This window comes from Dendronephthya gigantea, unplaced genomic scaffold (assembly GCF_004324835.1).
Source record: "Dendronephthya gigantea isolate DGI-Jeju-01 unplaced genomic scaffold, DenGig_1.0 000277F, whole genome shotgun sequence".
Taxonomy (NCBI): domain Eukaryota; kingdom Metazoa; phylum Cnidaria; class Anthozoa; order Malacalcyonacea; family Nephtheidae; genus Dendronephthya; species Dendronephthya gigantea.
Genome location: NW_021163287.1, coordinates 13,346 through 32,573, shown reverse-complemented (window position 1 = coordinate 32,573; position 19,228 = coordinate 13,346). Strand labels below are relative to the sequence as shown.

General features: G+C 37.6%; 1 protein-coding gene and 1 long non-coding RNA gene across 2 annotated transcripts; both read left to right on the top strand.

Moving 5' to 3' along the window:
- The first annotated feature begins 552 nt into the window (after positions 1 to 552).
- On the top strand, positions 553 to 7,739 carry LOC114541233 (INO80 complex subunit D-B-like). The gene is made up of 8 exons (XM_028561215.1): positions 553 to 993; positions 1,215 to 1,540; positions 1,715 to 2,040; positions 3,153 to 3,252; positions 3,692 to 3,922; positions 4,696 to 4,811; positions 5,254 to 5,387; positions 6,290 to 7,739. The coding sequence occupies exons 2-8, from the start codon at positions 1,272 to 1,274 to the stop codon at positions 7,577 to 7,579; spliced, it is 2,466 nt and encodes an 821-aa protein (XP_028417016.1). The 5' UTR covers positions 553 to 993; positions 1,215 to 1,271; the 3' UTR covers positions 7,580 to 7,739.
- A 6,356-nt stretch (positions 7,740 to 14,095) lies between these two features.
- LOC114541243 lies at positions 14,096 to 16,179 on the top strand. Its single transcript, XR_003689208.1, has 6 exons — positions 14,096 to 14,117; positions 14,376 to 14,459; positions 14,699 to 14,753; positions 14,888 to 14,965; positions 15,203 to 15,277; positions 15,811 to 16,179. It is a non-coding gene; the product is annotated as an uncharacterized LOC114541243 (long non-coding RNA).
- The last annotated feature ends 3,049 nt before the right edge of the window (positions 16,180 to 19,228 follow it).

Below are 19,228 nucleotides of genomic sequence, written 5' to 3'. Positions count from 1 at the left end.
AATTTCCAGCTTTTAATAGAACCAGCAATTATTAAAGAGGATCCTCAATTTATGAATGCTAAGATTTAATCAAACGACGGGCAATTTTGAGGGGGTTGAAAAAACCACTATCCGTTGGATACCCCTGCTAAAGGCCTGCTATATTACATGATGTATAGATATAGAGAGGCGGTCCTGACTTTCTGACGTGTACACATTGTGTGGTGTTACTCAATGTTTTTTATTATTTTATGTTTAATTTTAAGATATGTGTATTCGAACATATTGAACTGGTTGTGAAAGATTTCCAGAAACTTTAATATGGGTACGACCCAAAAAGATTCACATTATGTTCTTAGACTTTATTTATTTCACGAATAAATTATAGTATATTGTCAATAAATATATTTCAAACTTCTGATTTCAAAATCGGACGTGAATATATTGAAAAAATGACATACAATATTTTTTCGCAATTAATATTCACTGTATCATGGGCCAACGAACCAATCAGATGCTTGTATTTGTGTTGTTATGCCTCGCCCCAGCGTCCGCGTTGTATGTCACGTTCGCACTTCGTTCTGCCGGTTCGCGATTGACTAAAAATGCCAGTGTTTATTTCGCAGATTAACCTCGAAATCTCCCCAAATTTCTTCTGAAATCTGCTCCAACAATAAGAGCGTATTTTTTCCGATTCAAACGCATCGCTTCTGATATATTGTCGACGCATAGTTGCAATGCCTCTGCGAAGAAGGGCGATTTATGCGGCCGTAGTTTGTTGTCATTCAATACTATGCGTGCTTGCCCCAAAACGGGGAGTACAGCGCTCGGGTGTGATTCTTGAGCGCTTGTAGGCCGTGTAGACAATGCAAGCGCGGTAACCGAGTGAGCAGGTAGCCTTCTAGGCATTTTCACAACAAAACCTCGCTCATTTCTTCGAGGGAAAACGAATATGGGCGAATACTCGAACGAAAACAATAACTTAGGGGAAGAAATGAAGCTAAAACTATAAAAGTAAGTGAAGTATTTGTCATGTATTTGGCCTAATTTAATATCTATATGCATGGCTTGACCGCTCGCTTCGAGACAAACCACGCAAGCGATAACCAGCTGTTGAAGGGGATTTTTCACAAAGTTTCTTTTAAATTAAGGAATCCTAGTCGTTTCTTTTACGTTCCTGAACGATATTTTGTATTCATCAGTGTTTCTACAAGTATTATGTGATTAAATTTTAGACAGAGTCGCCCGATGGTTCGTGGGTTTCCACGTAATAGCATATTTAAGACATTGCAATGGCGTCGTCAACTAAGAACGAAAAAATCGAGAAAGAACGGCCAACAACGATGTTTGAGGGCAAAAATATCCACTCGTCGCCAGTGGACGGCAAGTTGTTATGTAGCTTTAGCGAGAAGACGTGTATGCAACGGCGTTTGAATCATTATGCTTTCTGTATTCGTCACGTCTTGGAGGATAAAAATTCCCCCTTCAAACAGTGCAATTTTGTCGCAAAATATAATGGACAACGATGCACAAATGCCATTCCATTGAAAGAGGATCGAATGTGAGTTTCATTGCAAACGTTTGGCCTATTTTGGTCCCAAATTTGTCGCATGAAATTTCATATAAAATGTGTTTTATACAATGTGTATATATCGTGTGTTCCTTTTATAAAGGACATCTGTTATCAGAATGATAGTTATTAAAAGTATTTCTCATTCGCTTCATTCTTGTTTAGATATTGCAATAGTCATCTGCAAGTATTAGGGCTAGTCCCGAAAAAAAGTCGAAAGAAAAAAGCCAGCGAGCAGAGCTTAAACACGGCCAAACCAAATCCAAAGCCTTCAACAGCGGAAATTTTACTGCCAAGTCATTGTGCCTCACAAAATATTTTATCAAAGCGGGGTGAAGGGGCCATTGGATGTAATGAAACTTCAAGACATTCATCAGAACATCGAGCTTCTAAGAAAGTTGAATTATTGACAACTAATCCGCTGTTGTCCAAGCTTGTTAGCACCTATTCTCAAGCCAATTTTCAGAAACGAAATTTGCTTCCATTCTATGGTAAGAAATATAGATTTTCATAATCAATATGATATAAAACAGAACAGATTTTTCATGTAAATTGCATATAATGTGAATTCAACCCAGAGTCGGAAGCTGTAGGAATCTGGTACTGTAATAGAAATTTAATACTGCATTTTTGAGAATATTTTTGAACAATCTAAAGGCAATCAGTCAGATGATTCAGGTTTTTAAGGAACATCACATGTATAACAGCTATATATATGGGATGAGCTTTAAAGGCTATTTGGGAATATAATCTATAAATTGGATTGTATAAACCTTTATTGTGCAGCCTGGCTTAATGTGAATTACCTTAAAATATTTGGCCAATGCAGCAGCACAGACAACCAAAGTTCTGTTTAATAAATCAGTACCATGTACCAGAATCTCAAGTGTGGACAGAAAATTGGAGTGTGTTCACATATTTGTATGTCTATACAGTATTAAACTAAAAGTATGGTGCTATATCACCCAAAGAATGTTTATAAAAACCCATCAAATGATTCCCTGGTATCATACAAGCTTGTACTAATAGTATTTCCAGGGGTCGGTTGTTCGAAAGGCGTTTAGCTTAAATGGCGGATAAGCCAAAGTTTAAAAATACTCTCATACATCTTGCGAATGACTGAACCTGCATCTTATGCATTTAATATGTACTTCCATTGACAATTAAACTATTCACATTGAAATATTTCAGCTCAGTTGTTCAATAAATAGATAATTTGGTTTTCCATTTTGAACTTATCCACCGTTTAAGCTAAACGCCTTTCGAACAACCGGCCCCAGCACCCTAAAAGTCATCATGACACTAGGCAATTGTGACAAGTTTTGTATTTATTGGTGTCCTTTTAAAAAACTAAAAAAAAACTAAATTTACTGAAAAAATAAAATAATGGTTAAAGTGATAAACAGTGCTTTTAAAGGAAATTGGAAGGTAAACAAAAATTAATTACAAGGCATTTTCGTACAATTACAGTACATCCACTTTGGTCTTCCTGTGTTAGGCTCTGTGTGTTAATAGGGATGTTCAGGTTTCCATGCCTACAATGAAGACTGCAGGTGTCCTCATTATATTTAAGTACATTTTATATGTGTTTTTCCAATCAAAGGTATATCTAGTTCAGATGAAAATGAATCTGATGATAATGATGACAATTTACAATTAAAGAAGAGGCAACTAAAAACTTGCACAGCCTCAGAAACTGAAAGGTAAATTTAAGATTTTTTTCTGTAAAAGTTAGTTATTGGCAGGACTGCAAAGTGGGTAATCTGGGGTATGGTCTTACCTGAAGATTTGAAAACTTTTAAACTATCAATCAGTATTAAATGCAAAACATTTGCATACCGGAAGGTATTAGTGTTTTCATTGTCTGAAATGCATAGAAATTAAACTGTGAGAAGAAAAACAAGATGAGATAAAAAATATTTGCAATGTGATCCAAAGAACACATTTTGACTTGTTTTTTAATCATTCAAAATATGTGAGCATCAAGGACACACTTAGATGGCCCTATTCCCATTGTTATATTATGTTAACCTTACAGGATTTGTCTATTTGCATATATATGTCATTTTATTTACTTGTGTAATATGGTATATATCCAGTACAAGGTGTTTGTTAATGAATTATGTTTATTGGTCTTTTCAGTTCAAGCAAAAAGCATTTAGCAGATGTCAAACAAAATTCCAGATCGGCTAAACTGCAACGATTACGCAAACAGTTACATGCAGAACTTCTGGGTGTAAGAAAAACAATCATTTCTCACAACAAAGATGTAAAGCAGTCTGATGAAGCCCTTCGTTTACTAATGACTGCAGTTAAAACCAACCCAGCTCTAACAACGTCAGCAATTCACAATGAAAACAATTATGTGATGAGGTGAGACAGTTATATTTTCCCCTTATCATTACAAAATTAGTAAATCAATAAATAAATAATCAATAAATATATATCCTAACAATTTATATTTTAGCTATTTCTGAAACAATTTGCTTGCAAACTAAAATAAACCCTACTACATGATATATTACTGTTATCTCCAACTCATCTAATTCTCCAGAAACAATGCCCTAACCCTTGAATTAAATTTAAAGCCCTTTGTCAATGAAATAATACCAAAAGTCAATACAATATAACAAAAACTTCAATGTCTTCAAATACTAATGAATATTTTGCCTGGTGATTTACGCCCTCCCTTAAAAATACAGTTGGACAGTGATGAGAATGAAGGAATTTTTTTGTGTGGCCTTACATATACATCTTTTGGGAAGACGCTTTTGGCTAAGAAATAAAACATATGCCACGTATATTAATCAATGTTCTGAGTTGAAAATTATTAACAAAAGCCACCTCATCACAGTTAACAAATACATCAGCTATGTTAACAAAAACATTACGAAATATGATCAACATGCATGCTTGGTTGTTATGCGACCTTTTTATTTTATGTCACGTTTTCTGAAAACAACCGGAAAATTTTAACAAGTTATGAAAATTTTTTGGTGCAGAATTCTTTGAGAAATATTTGGATTGTTGGATATAAATCTTTTTTGACAGTCTTCATCGTATCACGTATTTCATCTATCGCGTGCTGTATGTATGTTGTTATCAAACGCTTTCGAACTTGTGATAACCGTTCTTTTGCTTCTTAGAAAACGTAAACGATCTACTTCAGCAAGACAAGATTTCGTGACTTGCACAGCTCAAGTACCAGGAAAAATGAAATGTGAACGACGCTCAATTCCTTACACGAAGTTTTGCTATCAACGTATCCTTGAATTAAGTCTTTTTTAAGAGTCGTGAAGCAATTTCGGTCGTAGCTAGGAATGATTTGTGCTATAGATATACACACGGCTGTATCCGATATGTGTGGAAATTTTGTATGCATGTAAAAAGCATCGAAACAGATGTACAAGCCCAAATAAACCAGCTTCATCTGATAACAAGGGGTAAGAGTGGCTGTAATCCTCATATCCTTTCCCGTGGGGTCAAGAAGGGTCAGATTTTCAGACATAAGGTTTGTCCGAGATATCAAATACTGGTCTTGTTTTGTTCAAAAATCCTGTTTCCCACGTCAAATACCTCTCCTGAGAAATCCCCAGTAATATTTTAAGGAAGTGTTTAATTGTGATGAAAATATACTTCCCAATATTACCCTAAAATTTACCATAAACAATTTTTACTCCTTATTTGACTTAACTTCTTTGAAGACATATTGAAAGACGAAAAACAGCAATTGTTTCAACATTGTACCGCCGATATCTCGCCGACGTCTAAATGTGCGCGAACCATATTAGATCTTCTTCACGATAGACCACTATGTCGCGAACATTCAACAGGACAGGTTAGTTTATCTTATTTTGGTCATTCATTCTAATGGTGAAAAAAGTATAAACCATGCAAGTATACCTTATTATACCAATATAGAATAATTATAGTTATCAGTGCACGTTTTATAGACTTAATATTCTCACTAGGTTATAATATTCTCACTTCCTGCATATTCCCTTTTAATGTTTTACACGTCCTGTTTTTATGCCCTCTTTCACTCTCTCAGACTCTCACATATCTATATTTTCTTTCTTTCTTCATAAATGTCAATCAAACTATTCCCTTATTGTCCCAGCTAAATTAGCTAAATATGGTTATTACTGTTATGGCGTACGAAATTACGAATATTATTACATCGGTCTTCTCCGTAATCAGCAGCTCTATACTGGCATGAAAATTTTGGCTAAATATATATATATATATATATATATATATATATATATATATATATATATATATATATATATATATATATATATATATATATATACATACTGACATGTTTTTTTGAGGTTTGCTGACATCTCACAGGTTGCTGTAAATATATTTTTCTTTTATTCATGACCATCATAGAACTGTATGCATGGACCTATTATATTACTTTATACTTCTATAAATACACTGCAGTTCCATGCACTTATAGGCTTAGCCTAAACGTTGACTTTCTCATGAGCCAAACGCATTGAAAACAAAAGATAACAAGCAATAATGCATCGTTATCAATTCTTTTTATTAATGCGTTCGGCGCATGAGGAATGTGACGTTTCACGTAGGCCCTTATTAACCTAATAGGTTTATCTCTTGAAGTTTGCATTTTTGGCATCTCTCGCCAGATACAAAGTATTTTCTCGGTCTGATTTGGCATTGGATTTATCCTTCCTGTCAATTTTTTTATAATCCTGTCTTTCTTTGAAGGTCGCGAGTCATCCGATGGCGCCGCCGGAACACGCAATTATTCCCCCGGTGCAGATACCTGTTCCAAAACCAGCAAAGAAACCAAGGAAAAAGCAACAAGTAAAGGCCGCCCCAGCTCCAAAACCTGCAAAATCAAGTCGTAAAAGCACGAAAAAAGATTCCAACAAGGCTGGCAAATCTGAGAGAAGCAAGAAAGGAAATAGTCAACCAGTATCTGGTAAAGTTAAACAGGAGCTTGTGCTTAACCGTACAGTGAAAGACTTAAATTTCCAGAAATCGATCTTTCCCACGGAAAGCTTAGAAAGAGATCAACAGCTGTCGATATACCCTATAAATGGGACCATCAAGTTAGAGCAGCTATCTTCGAACAAGAACGACATGTTTGATAATGACAGTTATAAGGATGAAGAAATGTTTGACGAAAATGAAATGGATGTAGACGATGGCCTAGATAACGATGATTTATCAGAAGATCTTGGTGATATTACCCCGACGGGATTACTGCGGGAGACCGTATTGAAACTGCCACCGGAAAGCCCTGACCCAATAGTTAGTTCACACACACAAACCCGTGTCTCGCCTGTCGAACCCTTTTCTTTAAACTCTATCAACGAAGGCAGTTTTCACAAACCTATCGTTAGTGGCAACAGAATAGAGCTTCCGAGAAAGGATGGTCTATGCACAAACGATATTTCAACAAGAGTGAATCCTGTCCTACGACCTTCGCGTACTACTGTCATCACGTTACCAAAATACTCGAGTGCACATGCCGTTCCCTTAACGAGACAAATCTCCCCTGGGATAAACACGGACTACAACGCGTTCAAGCCGATCGGGCCGGCCGGTATTAAGTCAGAAGTTGGTACAAAGAAATCAGACCCCCGACCCATCGATGTAAACCACGGACTTCAGTTATTCCCGTTATCCTTCGACCCAGTTTTGAATTCATCAGTTGCGTGGGGCGGCGGGGGAAAACTTTTGCTAAACAACAGAGCACGACCTTTGTTGCTGACCTCTCATCAAATGAACCCTATAACGTTTTCTCCACCCTCCTTATCCCCGCATGTCTCGCCTCAAATCGCGCTGGGAACGGCCTTTAATTTTGATCGGCCCACCGTGTTACAGCACTCAAATAGTCCCTCTCCAACGTTGAGCCCCTTCAGCGCCCACTTACCAAATTCTCCGCACGGTAAGCTGGTCCCACGAACGTTGCGTTTGGAAAGTCGAGGTAGTTCAAATTCCAGCGACATTCACGATCCGTTTTTTGGCACGTCATTTGACAAGCCGTGAAGGTGTTGTAACGCATTTTTTTAAAGATTCCCTATAGATGTTAAGTATCATCTCTAAACTGCGACAAATTAGATTGTACATAGTTTTAGACAAATTCTTCTTGTATGCAGTATTAGAAGGTAAAATGTAAAACAATTTACAATAAATATTCTGTCAAATATTTGTGCAGTTACCTGAGATTGGACGGCTATATGATAATGGACAAGAGCGATTAAATAAAGATTACTTAGTATTGATAACGAGTAAATAATGGTTCACACAAACGAGCCGACAATGACAGGCTTTCTTTCGACTACAAAATATACAGCAATACAAGCTTATATTATCAAAGCAATCATTTGCATTCAGTTTTCCTATTAATGTTGTAAAGTTGTATGGGTAAAGACCATTGTCATGAATAAACCATAATACTTTACCATTGTCATTGAGATAAATAGGTTTATTTTTTAGGTAAAAGCCTAAAACGTAAGTCTCAAAAAAGATTCTTGAACGGCAGTTTCAAAGACTTCGTTAGAAAAATTTGCGAATCTCGCAGTATTCCTACTAAGGGGTGAAATAAATTACCAGACAATTCGCTTGTGACCAACAGGGCGTAGTTAAACTACACTTTACAGTACAGTTTTTTCGCACGAATGCATAATTTTTTTAGCTTACAGAAAACAGGATTTTTGTTTAAATTAATTAGGCAAGCTATGCATGTGTTTAAAATAGGTTTTTCAGTCATGAATACAATACCGGTAGTACGCAGATTAGGTGATCAGTTGGATTTTGTGATGGCTATAAAATATAATTGCCAAGAACACAATAGCTGAAACCCCAAAAGGACAATAAATAATCCTCTCCTTAGACAAGTGTGTTGTAGGGAAAAGCGATTTGTAGTCATCACTTATTATACGGTATGTATATATGTTATGTAAATCCAGCCTCATTTTAAAACTTGCCGGCAAACAATAATCTTCCTCGAATGTGCTTCGCTTGGTTCAAGAGCATCCATCTACAATAATGGCAGAGTGGAAAAGTCGATTTCTGTCTCGCCTTTCTGGGAAGAAAATTAGTAAGTTAATTTTCAAAATGCTGTTTGTTGAGTTTCATTTATTTGCATGCATTCAAGCATGTTTTAACCACCACTTTCTTAACTTGTATCACTAGCGTGTTGTGAATACTTTACTTTAGAGGTTTACATACCAACTTGCTGGGGCAGCTTATTAACTATCTCAACTAAAGCTTTAACATTCGATATGCTATAATACCCACTTAAGCAAAATTAGGCGATGGCAGATCGGCAAAGCCAAAGGATAATTTCTTGGCATACGGCCCAAATGCTTGCAGTCAGGCCAAGACTGCATTTATACAGCTTCAAGTTAGGTCAAACAGTACCGTATTGAGGCAAAGAACTATCTTTATCAATATATAAAAACGTACGAAATATTGAGAGTAATGAAAAGTGGGTTTTTCTTTGGGCGATTATCCAGTCGAGCGTCATGCATGTATCTCCGGCGTCCCGGCTTTAACCTGTCTTTGCCGTTGTAAACTGATGTTCCCGCCAATAGAAAATAACTGTACTAGCCATTAAAGTGGCTCCCTACAGTAAGTTAGTACACAATTTTATTACGCAACAAATCAGATTCGCGTTCGGTCAGTAATTTGCAATGGTGTCGCTGAAATTATTTGGACTTTCAAATCCCCATTGAAGACTTAAATGCATTAGAGCCCAAAGGAATTTTTCAAAATATTTTTCAGCCGGTTAACCAGGATAACTTCCCTTAGCACGTTGTCTCGTAGTCGAACCCAGTTACCCAGAGTCGGCGAAAAGAAACTACTCGTCGGCAAAAGCAGCAGTAAGAGAGCATTTGCGGGAAGCATTTACTAATATGCAGACTTTTTTATGCCGAATTACTGAATTTTATAGAAGATGAGACCGAAGGTGTTTGTTTTGAAAAAACAGCCACAGTGTACAGTGACAGCGTCATCATAGATGCGATACCTCAAAAAACAACATTGGTTGATGAAAATGACAATTATGTGAGGAAAAATACCAAAATAATCCAGGTGGAAACACAAGAGAAGCATCTGACCCGGCAAGAAGTCGTACACATGCTAAAATCTCGCTTCAAAGATGATCTTAGCCAATATCAAACTCGCAAAGATCAAATAGTGAGCAAAAATCAAATAGTGAGCAAAAATCCAGTTTTATGATACTCGTTAAGTATAAAATAACCATGCATTGTTTCTAATCAGGGCGTACACACTTGCAGATTTTGCTCATGCGAATTTTAGTGCGATCATAAACAATCAAAGGGAATTCTTGTCTTTGGTTGTCTATGCTGCGATTTACTTCTTTTGGCGGATGCAAAAAAGTGAATAGTTATGTTCTGTACATATACGTGCATGCCATCTAGATTCGTGCTCTAAACTGAACATCCGTAACTTGTCCACTCGATCACATCTACCAAATAGAAAATCGCACATAAAATCAAGTAGGAAACGATGAACTGTCGCACGAAAAGTAGGAAACGACAATGTCGAGACTAAACTAGTCGCACATGCGCATAAAATGACATTTCATGCAAAGCCCGCCCGTTGTTACATGTTATACCGATCATATACTTTATACCACAATATTTTCAGTCTATTGATGATGTTTGCTCGGAGCCTTCGAGGTCGCCGAAATTCACAGCAAGGAATCGTTATGGATATTATCCACAAAGCCCCGATACTTCTCATCCAGCCTTGCCAAGAAAAGTGGATAGCAAATCAGGTAATGTACCATCCTAAAATTCCATCATGAACGATTAATATAATTGAGCATGATTCTAAGTAATGATTGGTCTAGTTTGAATGGGCAAATTTTTTCACGAATTTTGCCCATTCAAACTCCCCTGTTATCTGATGAATGCGAATTCCAGAATTGTGCATGCACGCATCCACATACCAATGTATAACGTTCCAGTATAACCAGGGGGCAGTGTGGCTATAAAATACATGTGGCTATAAAATATATAACTTCTTATCAATGTGGTCCATGTGGACGATTGGACGACGATTGGTTTAAATGTATATAAATTCTGTTTATGTTCGTCCATCATTTTGAGTCGCTTAGAGCTGGTTGTACAAAACTCCCAACTTAATCTTGTGCAACTGAATCGTAGTTAACTCCAAAATACACGATTCTAATTGACCGATTCTATCACTACTATATATAATATAACTATAGTTAAACAAAAACTAGCTACCTTTTTATATAACCGACGTCTGTTTCATTTCATCAAGTTTCTACTGAATATTATGCAGGTACCATCTGGCTACAATGTGGGGAAGAAATCAAACAGGTGAAATTGCCTGAGGATGCAGCCACACTGGGCCACATCAAGCTATTGTTTCAAGACAATTTCCATTCCGAGTTGAAGAATTACGCTTTTAGTGCTGATCGCGGCATTTTACTTATCAGAGATCCTTTCACTCGAGCTTTTAAAGAGTTGAATGACGTTAGGTACAGGGACTGCTTTGTTTATTTATCTTTTATATACTAGTATCAACGTATAGATGTGCGATGGCACTAATAAGCCACATTTAACTGTTTCAAATCAACAGGCATGTCCACCCAGGAAGTCATCTAAAACTACTAGCCCCAAAGAAAAAACCTTGTCGGAGTCCAGACCACGGCAAACTTAACAGTAGCTTCACTTATGACGAACGCAGACGATCCAGAAGTTTCAATTCATCAGAAATCGATGCCCTCTCTAAAGCAATTACACAAAAAGGAATATCACGCACAAGAGCAGGGAGCTATTCATTTCATGGAACCACAAAATCTGGATATATCACGACTCCCAAACGTCATATAGTGTCTAGTACACCGAAGGATAAACATACGAGTGTTGTTCCTGCTAAAAATTTTCCAAATGATGTGTCAAGACCAAGCCCACTGAACAGGTGAGTATTATATTTTTAAATGTGTCATAAACCTAACCACGAAGGCTGCTCCAAACACGCACGAAGTATTTCTTTTTCAAAATCGTACAGGCTTTGTCTATCGCATGCAATTATACTGACTGCAAAGTATTTTAAAATATCAATAATGAAACATTTTATCAATAATAAAATATTTTTACAGGGTAAACTTACTGGTATTCGATTGTCCGACTGCTAGCTTCTCATTTAAGGGGATATACTTTATTTTAATATATTTGCTCTACGGCGATTTTTGTCTACAGGACAAAAAGCCCAGTTCCATTTTCACCGAGTTATGGTAAAGCTTGGCAAACTTTTACCCATAACGAAATGTCTCCCACATGCCATTCGAATGTTGGTTCGCCTACCCCAAAATCGATGCCGAATGGGGTGGTATCAAGGCTTGACAGTAACGAAGTCAGAAAGTAAGTACAAATTAAATCATTATAGACAAAATACATCAAAGTTACACGCTTATCGATATTTAATCGAAACCTAAATTTATAGCTTCATGAAATTCAAAGCAACATGAAATATTGACATTTTAAGGCCATCAAGAGGTGCTGCAGAAGCGCATCCGAACAGTCTTGCAGATCTTCCGGAAGAAGCGTTAAGAACAGATAGTGTTAGTGACGTGACAAGTTATGACAATTCAATGGACTCGCTTGATGCTCCATTCAGGCCAGCCTACATCTCTTCTAGTTCTACCAACAAAATAAGATCTGCTAGTGACTCTGGAACGGAATCTATAATTGCTGTAAATTGTGGAAGAAGTTCTATAGGTATGTCATTCACTTTCCTGGAGTGTTTCATATTCCTTCCATTAAAAAAGAGCGTGTTTAAGTAAAACAGCAAATACAGGGCTACGAGTTAAGCCACAGCATCAAATCTGAATGAGAAACACCATTGGGAAACGTTCTAATATATGAATTAGATTAGAGCTTAAGTAATAGGTCTTTTACTTTGCATAAATTTCAGAACCAAATACGAATCCACCTCATCCGAGTTTTATTTCAAGCAAAGAAACAGTTGGAGTTCTCTCTCCTTCGAAAGAGTATAAGGAAAAAGAGCAAGAATGTTCTACGGCAGAGTCACCGAGGAGATCAATTGTTAAACCAAGAGTTTGGGTGGATACATCACACCGTGCAAGAGATGAATCAATTAGAGTGACGTCCACATATCTCCGGAAAGATGTCAAGCAACTGAGGTTAAAGTTGAAGGAATTGCGCAGTCAACATGAATACAATTCTCACATCTTTCATTCCATGATTTCCAAGACAGGAAAGCGAATCACCCAGGCTATTGAAACTGTTGTGTCAAGTACGTCGATTTTTTGTATTGAAGTCTGTTGATTCGGTAGACTAAAGATTGATCTTGGGATTATTAAATGTTGTTTTGATTCGTTCCTATGATGGGGAGGGAAGGGAGGATCAACGGAAAGAGATTTTACAAGATAGCGATGTATAGAACTCTGTCAATGCCCTGTCCTGTCCTGTCCTGTCCTGTCCTGTTTTGTCGTATCCTCTCCTGTCCTGTCCTGTCCTGTCCTGTCCTGTCCTGTTTTGTCCTGTCCTGTTTTGTCGTGTCGTGTCCTGTTTTGTCCTGTCCTGTCCTGTCCTGTCCTGTCCTGTCCTGTCCTGTCCTGTCCTGTCCTGTCCTGTCCTGTCCTGTCCTGTCCTGTCCTGTCCTGTCCTGTCCTGTCCTGTCCTGTCCTGTCCTGTCCTGTCCTGTCCTGTCCTGTCCTGTCCTGTCCTGTCCTGTCCTGTCCTGTCCTGTCCTGTCCTGTCCTGTCCTGTCCTGTCCTGTCCTGTCCTGTCCTGTCCTGTCCTGTCCTGTCCTGTCCTGTCCTGTCCTGTCCTGTCCTGTCCTGTCCTGTCCTGTCCTGTCCTGTCCGCTTGAAAGGGCCTGGACGTGATAAAGATACACTCTAAACATCTTTAAATTGGTAATAAGTGGTAGCAGCAAAACAATCTGTGGTATATTATAATGACAAATCAATCTCTTGTTGTTTAAAGATTCACAAAAGAACTCTAATATTCAACGACAAAAAATGCGAGATGAAGAAAGTGCATATCAAAGACGCAGCGATAATGCTGAAAAAACTATGAGGTTAGTTTGCACGATTGCTGAACCTCGTTTTCGGTAGCCTACAATGACGTCGCGCGTTGAGATAACAATGATGGAGATAGTGAAATCGTCAATGAAAAACTGATTATGAAATTCATATTCTTTATACTCGCAGACGTCTGGAGAATGAGATTGAGATGTTGCGAGAAGCAGCGGTCAATTATAAATCAAGTACAAGACAAAGTGAACTCGATGAAATTCATGCCTCCCTTGAAAATTTGAACCGATCAATTGCTTCCTTAAAGTGTAAGATACAATCATAATTCACTTCACCTATACGAAATAAGGGCGTAGGACGGCAGGAGTTCGAGTTGTGAACTAATATTCAGTGATAGAATTCAATTCAGTCTATCGGTCAAATATATTAATTTGTTTTTTTATATCAGCTGATTTTGAAAGCCTCAATAAAGATGCAAGGGGTGTAATGACCGCGGAAAAATTCCTTATTTGAAGAAGAGAGGTAAATAATTATAATGAGAAATGATTACAAGAAATTGAGACGATTTTTCCACGATAATTTACACTGGATATCACTAATGTCAGCAGCATATGGATCCGATTATTATGATCATATCAGATAGCCGAATGAGATTCAGAAATTTTCTTAATTAAAAAAGTGCGTGATCCTCGTGCACTCATGCATGCGTGATCTGTGAAGAAGAATAATTCTACCTCGTAGGAATAAAAAGCATTTTATGGTAATTTTTTCTTTCCATAGATTTTTCAAAGAGGAGCCCCTGCGTTTAGGTCAACTTGTGAACCGCTCCCGCCATGCCATTGGTAACCTTCTATCATTACAAAAGTAAGAACACGTGGCTTTATGGTGTGAACTAACAGATTTAATTGTTCTGCCTTGGGTGTAATTTATTCGCATTTTATGATTGCAATAGGAAGTAACCGAACTTCTGAGTGCATGCAAAGGATTTTTTATGGTCAACTAGCATCACAATTGTATAGAGTTACTTAAACATCTTCCCCAATTGTATATAGTCACTTGAAGATCTTCCCCAGCACATTCATCGAGATACTCTCTTCTTATAGGCTGGCGCAACAGGACGCAAACAAGGTACCCAGAACTGGAAATAGCTGTCCTGTTGTATATAAGTATATATTAATGTTTCCCGCACCATTTCTCCACAAGCACACACAGGACTGGAGAAAAGTATTTTATCTCTTAACTAGTCGCATATACGCTGTTTGCAATTCATTTCCCGGCACTCTTTGCTATAGGTTTTAAAGAGTCCGATGAAGGAAACAGATACAATAAAACGTAATGGGAGTTACAGGCCGGGCGCCGTTGTTACTCAGGTATATATATTTGTATTGCATTCTATAGAGAAATTAGCCTAAATATTCCCAGCTTTTCAGGTATGCTTGCATGCTGGGGCCCACGTGCATAATAGCTAGCTTGCTCGCTTCCCTTCTCAATTATCTATACTGCGTCACAAATCGTCCCCTTGTGCCCAGGGAAAGCTGAGGCCTAGTCAGACGTAATTGATAAAATCCTATATTTATCCGGTTTGTCAATCTCGTATGTCCTGACAGATATCTCACAAAACCAAAGTTGAATATGGCGGAGCAAGAACAACCGCTGCGTACAATCAAAACAACGGTTCTCAGGTTTGTGTGAAAAAGATTATAGTCATTTTTTATTTCCGTTTTATTTATCACTGATGCCGAAGGAGAGTTTAGTCTGCCCATACGGGCAAATATTTCTATCAAACTGACCACAGTTTGAAAATTCGCGGACCGATTTGTAAATTCCGCAAATTGGGTGAAAAGTCGTCACTTTTTATTCGACTGCGTGCATTCCTTCGTTGCATTTAAGGAATATTCATCATTCAATTCGACTTCCTCATCATCATTCAATTCGACAAAGCAAGTTTCTGTTTGGCCAAATAGACGGTTTGGCTAATCTTTTAAGCATGTTTTGACCGCAACCAGCGACCTACGTCACAACGCAGACGTTTGCCTTTCGTTGGTAATATTTGTGAAAGTAACTGTAAGAAGTTAGTTCCTCCTCTACAGATGCATGTATCGATAACGAATATTTTAAGCAGAAAATGTTTTTTGCAAATTGTAGCGCGTTTAGGTAAGCCGACTTTCCACTCTATCGTTTCTCAAGTGTAAAACCAATCTTTTTCGTTTTTCAGGCAAGCGTTGCTAAAACGAAGGTTCGTTTCAGTGATTCCGCAGAATGCAGAACTTATCGTCAATAATATTCACAGCTGCGTTCTATATCACATAGGTCCAACTTAAGGGTAAGTTTGAACCAGATAGTTTACCCAGGGAGTTGGTACAAAAGAGTTACTTAACCCTCGTGAATTAACATGCATTCCGTAAATCTTGGGTAAAAACAGGCGGATAGGAAGAGGGCGAGGTTCCGATCACAATGTCCGAAGTCATAACTCTCCTGTTTGTAGCCCATCCAGTTTCAGTAAAGTAGACTTTCAACTACATGTAAGCTCAGAAAACATCCAAATAGACATTGCCATCAATTGGGTTGCGCTACATATATGCAAAACCTGCTTTAACAGGGACTAATTGGTATATACAACAAATCATGGTTCAAACTAAACGGTCTACATGCGAGGGTTAAGAAAATATGTATAGGCTCACGGTGTATTCAACTAACTGACTGACCTAGAGAATAGCTGGCATGGCATGGCAAAGGAGTCTGAACATAGAACTTTGTAAACGATGCTTTATTTATGCTTTAACTTATACACAAGAACGCTCTACGGCCACTTTTGTTTTAACTTAGGACAAATAAATATCTCGTGTATAAGGAATATATATATATATATATACAAGGAATAAAATTAAAATATCTCTTTTTTGCATGGTTGAATATTAAAGCTATGTTGCGCGATTCAATGGCCAATGTAAACGCACTGTTATACGGCGCAATTTTTCATGCTACTTGCAATTTACAATTCCACTTTTCAGAGATGTAAATATGGCAAATACGAAACTTTTGTGTTAATCGCTGTTTATTACACTCTATGCACGTTTCTCTCATTTACATTTGAAGACTCTTCATGCAGTAATTTACATCTCTTAAAGGCAGAGTTCAATTACAAGTTAATTGCAAAAAAAATTGCACTGTGCACAGGGCCTTAAAAAAGCGAATATTAAATAATGTTATACAACCAGAAACTGACTTTTCACCAGACTGTTTGCGATGGAAATAACCCAACTTTAAACACTGTTCTATAAGACTGGCTCCTCGATCATCGTTGAGTCCGTTGAAGCATTGTTTTGAAATACCATTGCTTGTCGCAGGACTTAAGGAAACGCATATGCATGAATGCGGTTTTTGAGCTCCATTAAATTTGAACTCCGCTCTAAGGTATATCTTAAACGCGCAACCATCTGCTAACGCTGTTTTTCAGTGCAATTGCAACAAAAGAGAATAGCGTAGAAGTTCAATACCGTTGTTCTTTAAATCTAGAACGTTTCCACTTGGTTTTTCAATTTTTTCCTAGCTGGCGTGCAATGTCCGTTGTGACACGTACAGAACACGAACGTCGAGTTACTGCTGATATTAAAATCCATACATTTTGAAACAGATACGTTATTCCAACATCCTCTTTCTTGGATTTCCAGTTTCGTTCCGTTTTTTTTCCATAAGCTGAAGCATCCAAATGCGCTGCAAGACCTTTTGCCACCAACTTTTCCATTCCTGTAGTAATCGCATTCTGAAATAGCAAGCATGCAAACATCACGTTGGGAGGAAGTACAATATATAGGTGCAACGACGTCGAGTAATAGCAATTGACCGCTCAAAGCTGTAACCTTTAATTACTGTAGGTAGGTTGTAACCTATTGGGCCCTACTCAAGTCAGAAAATGCATTTCAATCAAACTGCAAGTAGATTTTCTGAGTCGGAGTCTAAAAGAAGCAACAAACCATCTAAATAATCGCGCGACCAGACTAAGGTATAATTGAAAGGAAGAAGAACATAGTCAACATTTTACTCAACAGTCTTCAATTATTATAGAGAAACGACTAGCAAAAAACTGACCGACTATAAGCGCTCACAGGGAGAACAAATTTAGAACTTCGTATATTGTCATGGCTAGCGCAGAAAACAATTTCTCTGACTGAGAGAACGCAGCTGGTGGCTATAATAACTTTGGGGGTTTATAAATTTGATACTAAAAACTAGTCTAATATGACTCGAATATGAATTGAATTTGCATGCCAACAATGTACATACCAACACTTTCGGTTTTGATTATTAGTGGCTGTGATCTGTTTGATGTCAGAGAGCCTCGATAGGATGTTACGTCAATAACATATGTTGTATTCACGGATAGGTGATCAAACGTGAAGAGTCGTGCATTAGACCGTAATAATCTCAACCGCCGACCCGTCCTTCCTGGTGTATAGGCCGTGACGACGTATCCATCGATTTTAGCTCTGTTAGCAGAAGTATCGTTTATATAACCTGTAACTTTGCCCTTGACCAAGCTAGCTATTTTCAATGATGGAACTATAAAAAAGGGGTGATAAATTAATGTTTTCAACATTGTATCCGTCACAGATAAGAGCTGAGAAACTTTAGAATTGCAATCTCAACTCCCTACTGAAATTGACTCTATACGTCTCTGTTTTTCTTCATAAATAATTAAACTTTTCTAGCGCATGCGCCGTAACAGATCAGTGCACTAACCTGGTAAATAAGGCTTAGAAGGTAAACCATTACTGTTACAGAATTCAGATGTGCAACATTTTAAAGTAAAAATCCCAGGAGGCATGTTACAAAAAAGCTTTTGCCAACCAATTTTTTCGGTGCAACCATATGTAACGTTTCCTCCAATGGTATGATTAAAACATGAATGTATCGTGTAGCAATTGTCTAGGGTGACATCATCACAATACGCTCCAGAGCATCTACAGTGCAGAGGGGTGACTAAAATGAAATTCACATGTTATTTTTATCATAATGACTTTAAATTACGGGCATGTTGTAAAACACGGACTGGACTGCATTTGTAAAACACGGACTGGACTGGACTCAAAATCTGTAAAACACGGACTCAAAATCTGTAAAACACGGACTGGACTGGACTGGACTCAAAATCTGTAAAACACGGACTCAAAATCTGTAAAACACGGACTCAAAATCTGTAAAACGCGGACTCAAAATCTGTAAAACGCGGACCCAAAATCTGTAAAACACGGACTCAAAATCTGTAAAACACGGACTCAAAATCTGTAAAACGCGGACTCAAAATCTGTAAAACGCGGACTCAAAATCTGTAAAACACGGACTCAAAATCTGTAAAACGCTAAGTTCGAACTACAAGCGGGTCTGGCTTGCATGGTTAATGATTCTTCGTTTGATTTGAAAGGAAATTAACTGCAGGGTCTTCATATTTCATTTGGCAGTTTTCACCTTTCTGGCGGCTATACTATTACTTCAGTTCAGAGTGTTAGCAAGATTCCCAAGTAACTACACCAAATTCATAAATATTATATAATGCGTTCTAACCCATAGATAAGTTATTTCAATTTTAAAGATTTTATTTTTAAGTAGCTATCACCAGTTTCGTACAGGCTGTA